The sequence below is a fragment of the Stegostoma tigrinum genome, chromosome 6 (genome assembly GCF_030684315.1).
Source record: "Stegostoma tigrinum isolate sSteTig4 chromosome 6, sSteTig4.hap1, whole genome shotgun sequence".
Classification (NCBI taxonomy): Eukaryota; Metazoa; Chordata; class Chondrichthyes; order Orectolobiformes; family Stegostomatidae; genus Stegostoma; species Stegostoma tigrinum.
In genome coordinates this window covers 15,539,531-15,547,304 of record NC_081359.1, presented here as the reverse complement: position 1 = coordinate 15,547,304, position 7,774 = coordinate 15,539,531, and the positions used below count along the sequence as shown (strand labels likewise).

The 7,774-nt window shown below is 44.9% G+C and overlaps 1 protein-coding gene across 1 annotated transcript in view; it reads left to right on the top strand.

Moving 5' to 3' along the window:
- The first annotated feature begins 1,527 nt into the window (after positions 1–1,527).
- si:ch73-390b10.2 (Golgi pH regulator) overlaps positions 1,528–7,774 on the top strand; it is a 45,377-nt gene continuing 39,130 nt past the window's right edge. Inside the window, exons 1-3 of the mRNA XM_059646455.1 lie at positions 1,528–1,621; positions 3,841–3,900; positions 7,025–7,128. Of these exons, the coding sequence (XP_059502438.1) occupies positions 1,580–1,621; positions 3,841–3,900; positions 7,025–7,128 (206 nt within the window). The 5' untranslated portion in view covers positions 1,528–1,579. The remainder of the gene's footprint in view (positions 1,622–3,840; positions 3,901–7,024; positions 7,129–7,774) is intronic.

Genomic DNA, 7,774 nt, shown 5'->3' with positions numbered 1-7,774 from the left:
GCGCTCCCCAAGTACTGACCCTCTGACAGTGCAGCGCTCCCTCAGTACTGACCCTCTGACAGTGCAGCGCTCCCTCAGTACTGACCCTCTGACAGTACAGCGCTCCCTCAGTACTGACCCTCTGACAGTGCAGCGCTCCCTCAGTACTGACCCTCCGACAGTGCAGCACTCCCTCAGTATTGACCCTCTGACAGTGCAGCACTCCCTCAGTACTGACCCTCTGACAGTGCAGCGCTCCCTCAGTACTGACCCTCTGACAGTGCAGCGCTCCCTCAGTACTGACCCTCTGACAGTACAGCGCTCCCTCAGTACTGACCCTCTGACAGTGCAGCGCTCCCTCAGTACTGACCCTCTGACAGTGCAGCGCTCCCCAAGTACTGACCCTCTGACAGTGCAGCGCTCCCTCAGTACTGACCCTCTGACAGTGCAGCGCTCCCCAAGTACTGACCCTCTGACAGTGCAGCGCTCCCCAAGTACTGACCCTCTGACAGTGCAGCGCTCCCCAAGTACTGACCCTCTGACAGTGCAGCGCTCCCTCAGTACTGACCCTCTGACAGTGCAGCACTCCCTCAGTACTGACCCTCTGACAGTGCAGCGCTCCCCAAGTACTGACCCTCTGACAGTGCAGCGGTCCCCAAGTACTGACCCTCTGACAGTGCAGCGCTCCCCAAGTACTGACCCTCTGACAGTGCAGCGCTCCCTCAGTACTGACCCTCTGACAGTGCAGCGCTCCCTCAGTACTGACCCTCTGACAGTACAGCGCTCCCTCAGTACTGACCCTCCGACAGTGCAGCACTCCCTCAGTACTGACCCTCTGACAGTGCAGCACTCCCTCAGTACTGACCCTCTGACAGTGCAGCGCTCCCCAAGTACTGACCCTCTGACAGTGCAGCGCTCCCTCAGTACTGACCCTCTGACAGTGCAGCACTCCCTCAGTACTGACCCTCTGACAGTGCAGCGCTCCCTCAGTACTGTCCCTCTGACAGTGCAGCGCTCCCTCAGTACTGACCCTCTGACAGTGCAGCGCTCCCCAAGTACTGACCCTCTGACAGTGCAGCGCTCCCCAAGTACTGACCCTCTGACAGTGCAGTGCTCCCTCAGTACTGACCCTCTGACGGTGCAGTGCTCCCCAAGTACTGACCCTCTGACAGTGCAGCGCTCCCTCAGTACTGACCCTCTGACGGTGCAGTGCTCCCCAAGTACTGACCCTCTGACAGTGCAGCACTCCCTCAGTACTGACCCTCTGACAGTGCAGCGCTCCCCAAGTACTGACCCTCTGACAGTGCAGCGCTCCCTCAGTACTGACCCTCTGACAGTGCAGTGCTCCCTCAGTACTGACCCTCTGACGGTGCAGCGCTCAGTTGTAACCCTTCACTTTTCCGGTGTGGATCCTGAGTGTGATTGAGAATGGATGTGATTCTCCCACCTACCGGGCAATGAGGCCCAACCCGAGCTCTCCATGCCGTCCCTGGCAGCTGGTGGGCGGACCACCCCTGTTGCCATGGTTTCGCGCCTCTTCGTCGCACCGGTGACGTTGTGCGTTGTGTGTAGATGACGTCGGAAGGTGAATGTCGGCGCCATGTCGTTTGTTGTGGACTCGGTCATTATGTTCTCTTCGCAGGTCAGTGCGGTTTTGGGGTGATCTCCCGGGGAGGGAGAGACACCGTCCCCGCAAATCAACCTCCTCCCAGGTTTCCACGTTCTCCCTCTCTTTTTTTCCCCCTCGCGTTCTATTAGCCTGCACAGCCTGGCCCCTTGAACTCCTCTGCCCCAGTTCGTTCCCTGATGCTGTTCCTCTCCCAGTTCACATCACCCCCACATTCACCAGATTCCCCTTCCTCTGGTGCCATCTGTCTCACTCCTGCACACCTTCCCCTTGGTACCGCCATCACCACCATTGAAAAGGGGATAAAATAGCAGAAGACTCTCCAAATACAAACGTTCAGCCTGTTTTCTCTTCGTCCCCAACAGATGTTTCCAGATGGGGACAGAAAGAAAACAGGCCTAACGTTTCATATCGATGAATTTTCAGCGTGACAGACTGAAACCTTGATTCTCATCTGCATGAGGATCCGTGAAAAGACGTTCAAAAAATATCCGGTCGCTGTATGAGAACATATGATCCTGGTCGTTTTCACGTACTTGTTAGTGCGAGTTTTTTGCGTCCAAATTGACTGCTCTTTCCTTCTCTACAACTGTGGTAGACTTCAGAAAGTACTTCAATGGTTCTAATAAACTGAGATCATGAATTGTATCTTTGCTTTCTCGCCACTTCCAGCTATTGAAATACTCAGGTTTTGGAGTAGATCTGTAGCTTGGGTTCTTGGTGTTGTGATTGGCTGGATCGCCGAGCTGTTTTGTTCCGCAGACGTTTCGTTACCGTGCTGGGTAACATACTCACTCGCCTCAATCCACATGGACAAGAAGAACCACAACTTTGACTGGAACAACGCCAAGATCCTGGGACAGGCTCGGCAGAGACAAGCGCAAGAATTCTTGGAAGCATGGCAATCCACGAAGCAGGCTATTATTAAACACATTGCACTCGACCCCACTACGGAGGAAACCCGGAATTGAGGCAATCCATCGCAACGGACCCCAGAGTTTAAAAAAACCAGGCGGGAAAACACACCGATGCTTCATCAGAGGCTGCACTGAGGATGTTACCCAGTATGGTAACGAAACGTCTGTGGAACAACAGAACAGCTCACCAAGCCAACCAACCTCAAAATATTGAAATTCCACAGAGAACCTGTTGATGCCATGCCATGCCATGATAGTCAAATAAATTGTTGGATTCCTGGTTACAACAATATTTTATAAAGGTACAGTTAAAGACTTGCTTGCCTTTGATGCGTGGTCTGGGTGTCATACAAAAACATTTTCCCAGAGGCAAACATCATATTTGTTTTGTAGATGTTGTAATACTAGTTTGTCCTATTTAATTAAATTTTGAATGTCAAGTTGCACTTATGTCACCAGCTGTGATTGCTGACTTACTCGGCTCCTGATCAACAAACATCTTAGTTTCATGCTTGTTTTTCAATTCTCCCTTGTGCTTATTCTTTGTCTAGTTCTGTAATTTCCTCCAACCTAAAAGCCTTGAAAGCTATCTGCACTATTTCCATTCTAGCTTGTTGAGCATCCTTCAATTTGCTAATGGTAGCTGTGATTTTAGTTGCCTGGGCTGAAACTGTGGCATTCTCTACATGAACTCTTTACAAACTTGCCTCTTTTCTTTTTAAGATCCTTTAAAACCTGCTACTTTGATCAAATGTTTAGTGACTTGTCCTAATGTCTTCTCCTTTGGCTTGGTGTTAGCCTTTGGCTGATTGGGATATTTTACTACATTATTGATGCTGTGTAAATACAAATTATTTTTATGTGGTTAGATTCTTGCTATAAAATGTGCAACTACTCCTGGATCATGTTTGTGAAATTATCCATTGATCTTGGTTTTCTGCCTTGGTTGGCTACCCCTGTTGCACCTCCTGTAAACTTGTGCATGTCCAAAACTTTCATGCCCACATCCTATTTATCCCTGCTCTGTAGTTTATCTCTAAATGTCTCTCTCTTCCTCCCCTTTAAGATGGTCTATAAAATTTACCTCTGACTGTGTTTTTGGATCTCGCCTAAAGTCATCTTTCATGGCTGAGAGCCAAATTTTACCGATAACGTGCCTCGGGATGGCTTAATATGTTAAAGGTGTCAAATAAATGGAAGCTGTTGTTGTTTTGTGTTTATCAGAGTAACTGAATTACTTCAGTCAGTTCTGCCTGTGACAACACTGCACTTTAGTTGGTTTGGGGTCTCAATAATTTTTGTGCATCTTTTTTGCAGGTCTTGTTTTTTGGATTTGGATGGCTTTTCTTCATGCGTCAATTATTCAAAGATTATGAGGTAAATTTCCAAGTTTTGCAAAGCCAGTGAGATATTGCTGTTGTTAATAAAAAGGCTCATTATGGGTTGGGTTGTTACTAGGTAAAATATGCTCCTTAACTTATGTTTTTCCTTAACACTGTTTAGTACCAGTTTTGAGGTACTTGCAATTTTGTGTATAGCTTTTTCTGTCTTGGCTCATAGATTTGAAAAGCAGAAAAATGATGTTGAACAGAACTAGCAACTTGGGAATTTTTCTTACGTTAAAGATATTGTGTGAGTTGTTGTTAAACATGAACTTTATCTAGCTCACACTTGTAACACTGTGCACAGTTTTATTCTGTGAATAGCTTGGATAAACTCTACTTATAGCACTGTGAATTCTCTATAAACTTTGTTACGCCACACTTATGGACATTTCGGTCTCTGTAATCTGGAAAAAATATAGAAACACTGGAGATGACAATAGAACTAAGAGTTTAAACCTTTCAGGTTAGATTGAACAAGCTGGGCTTTGCAAGGAGAAAATTAGTACTTAACAAAGCAAGTAAACCATTTTTCCCCTCCCTACCTCCCCACCTATGCTCTCCTCTCCACCTGTCTTCTTTTCTCTCCGTCTTCGGTCCGCCTCCCCCTCCCTCCCTATTTATTCCAGAACCCTCACCCCATCCCCCTCTCTGATGAAGGGTCTAGGCCCGAAACGTCAGCTTTTGTACTCTTGAGATGCTGCTGGGCCTGCTGTGTTCATCCAGCCTCACATTTTATTATCTTGGATTCTCCAGCATCTGCAGTTCCCATTATCACTAAGCCATTTTTCTCACCCGTTTTATAAAAAGATTTCTTTATCAGATCATTCATGCAGATCATATCATGTGGAAGAAATATTTATCATCAATGTTTCGAGTTTGATTCTAATAATGATAGTGATCCAAACGTAACCACCCAGAAACAAAAGGCTACTTCAGCATAAGCAGCATGGTGGTTAGCACTGCTGCCTCACAGCGCCAGGGACCTGGGTTCGATTCCATATTCTACCACTGTCTGCGTAGATTTCCTTTGGGTGCTCCGGTTTCCTTCCATAGTCCAAAGATGTGTAGGCTTGGTGGATTGGCCATGCTATATTGCCCATAGTGTTCAGGGATGTGTAGATTAGGTGGGTTATAGGGTGATCGGTCTGCATGGGATGCTGTGAGGATCGGTGTGGACTTGTTGGGCCGAAAGGCCCGATTCCACACAGTAGGGATTCTATAGCGATTCTTCTATTATAATCAGCTCATCAGTTTACTCTTGATCATCAGCAAAATGATGAAAGGAGTGGTTTACAGCACTTACTCGGTAATCACCTGCTCACTGATAGTCAGTTCAGTTCCTGAATAGTATATTACAGCCTTGGTCTCATCACGGACAGAAGACCTGAACTTAAGAAGTGTAGATATCGGGAAGAATTTGATATTTTCTAATGAGTCTGCTCAGAGATTACATACCACTAGGGACTTGAATCTTGACATCCTGGCTCAGAGTATATATACCACTACTGTGCCACCAAGAGACCCCGAGGCTGCATTTCAATGAGCTCTTGCAAAACTGGAGTCAGTGAGAATAGGTGGAGAACTGTTTTCTGGTTGAAGTCATATGTAACACGAATAAAGATGATTCTGAATTGTGAATGTCATTCATCTCTGTCCCAGGGCATTGCTGTAGGATTTCATTAGAGCAGTGCCTAGGTCCTGCCGCCTTCACCTATTTTGTCAATAACCTTCCACCATAAGATAGAAGTGGGGATGTTTGCTGATGATCGCACAATGTTTAGCTGTATTTGCAACCCCTCAGATACCAAAGCAATCTTTGTCCATTTCAGCAAAACTTAGACAATATTCAGTCTTCGGTTAATAAATATTAAGTAATATTCTCACACACAAATGCCAAGTAATAACCATCTCCTACATGACAGATTCTGATCATCTCTCCTTGACATTCAGTGCAGTACCATTGCTGAACTCCCCCCACTGTTAACATCCTGGGCATTATTATTGACCAGAAAATGAACTGGAACAGCAATATAATTACTCTTGCTACAAAAACAGTTAGAGGTTAGGATTTAGGAGATAAATCATTAGCCTGCTGACTCCCCATAATTCTGTCCATTATTCACAAGGCAAAAATCAGGAGTATGATTAAATGCTGTCCACTCACCTGGATGAGTTCAGTTCTTAAATCACTCAAGAAGCTTAACACAATCCTGGAAAAAGCAACCTGCTTGACAGACATTCAATCTACCACCTTCAAAATTCACTTCCTTCACCACATATTTATAGTGACAGCAGTATATTCCATTTACAAGAGTAATGCAACAATTCACCAAGCTTTCTTCAACAGCACCTTCCAAACCTTCGTGTAGAAGGACAAGGGCAGAAAATGCATAGCAGCACCACATATCTGTAAGTCTTTCTCAAAGGCACCAGAACCTTGTCTTGGAAATGTATCACCACTGTTTCACTGTTGCTGGGTCAATGTCCTGGAACTTTATTCCTAATAGCACTGTTGGTGCACCTACCCACCAGAGACTGCAGTGATTCATGAAGGCAGCTGACTGCCAACTTCTTCAGAGCAATTAGGTTTTGCAATAAATGTTGGAGGTGCCTATATCCTGAGGCCAAATTAGGAAACAAAAGTCACAAACTTTCACCAAAGTCCTTTTGGAAAGGAAATCCATGTTTTTCAGTCCCATGCTAATGCATTTGGACTATAACTGCCATTTGATTTGACCTATAAAACCACTCAGTTAAAAGCATATAGGTATATGCAATAATACCTGTCTTGCCAGCAACTCTCAAGAATCAGTAGTTTGGTGATGGGATAGAGTAAGCTTGGAAGAGGTTCATATGGAGCATAAATGCTGTCTTCAACATGTTGTGCTCAATGACCTGTTTCTGTGTTGTAAATTCTATGTAATGCACATATGATGGGAAACTTGGACAATGTTACTTTTGCATCCTATTACCATAAACAACTACACTGAATAACATTAGTCCACCTGTTTTTTTACTGTCTTACCAAGGTTAGCAGTTTTCCCATATTGCTTCACTGCTGAAAGCTGCTGTCCATTCTCCTACACTGTGCTAATCATGGTCTGTCTTCTTTGCAGGTCCGACAGTATGTTGTCCAAATGGTTTTCTCTGTGATGTTTGCTTTCTCTTGTACTATGTTTGAACTTATCATCTTCGAGATTCTTGGTCTTTTAAACAGCAGGTGAGTGTGTATTCCTTATCAACAATTTAAAACTGTGAATGGATATACCTCCTATCAGTCAGTCTGAGGATATCCATTCTGTGCTTTTTAGTTGTACATAAATGTTGTCAGGTTGCGCTAATTTGAATTAGTTCTATTACTATTTCAGAATGTAGATAGCCAAAGTAAGTTTCTTTCTGGACTCAATTATTTATAGAAAAGGTATTCTTTTATGCATAACAATATCCCATAAATGTTGTGATAATGAGTCAATCATGTTTTTGATGATGTTAGTTGAATGGTAAATGAGGGTTGGTTAGCGCAATAGAGTGGCAGCTGGTTTGCAACGCAGAGTGACACCGATAGTGTGAGTTCAATTCCTGTACCGGTTAAGCTTACCATGAAGGTCCCGCCTTCTCAAACTTGCCCTTTGCCTGAGGCGTGATGTTTCTGGCTCTCTCTCTTTCTCGCCTCTATGGTCCTCTGAGACTCAGACAACTTTACTTACTGTTAATTTTTTTGAAAATATTGGCTGGGATGCTGGGGAGAATTTCTGTGCTCTTCTTCAAATTAGTACCATCAGACCTTTTGCATGTACCTAAGTATTTGTTTCAGTTGTTTATGGAGCATGGACACCACTGGCAAGGCTAACACTTTTTGCTCATCT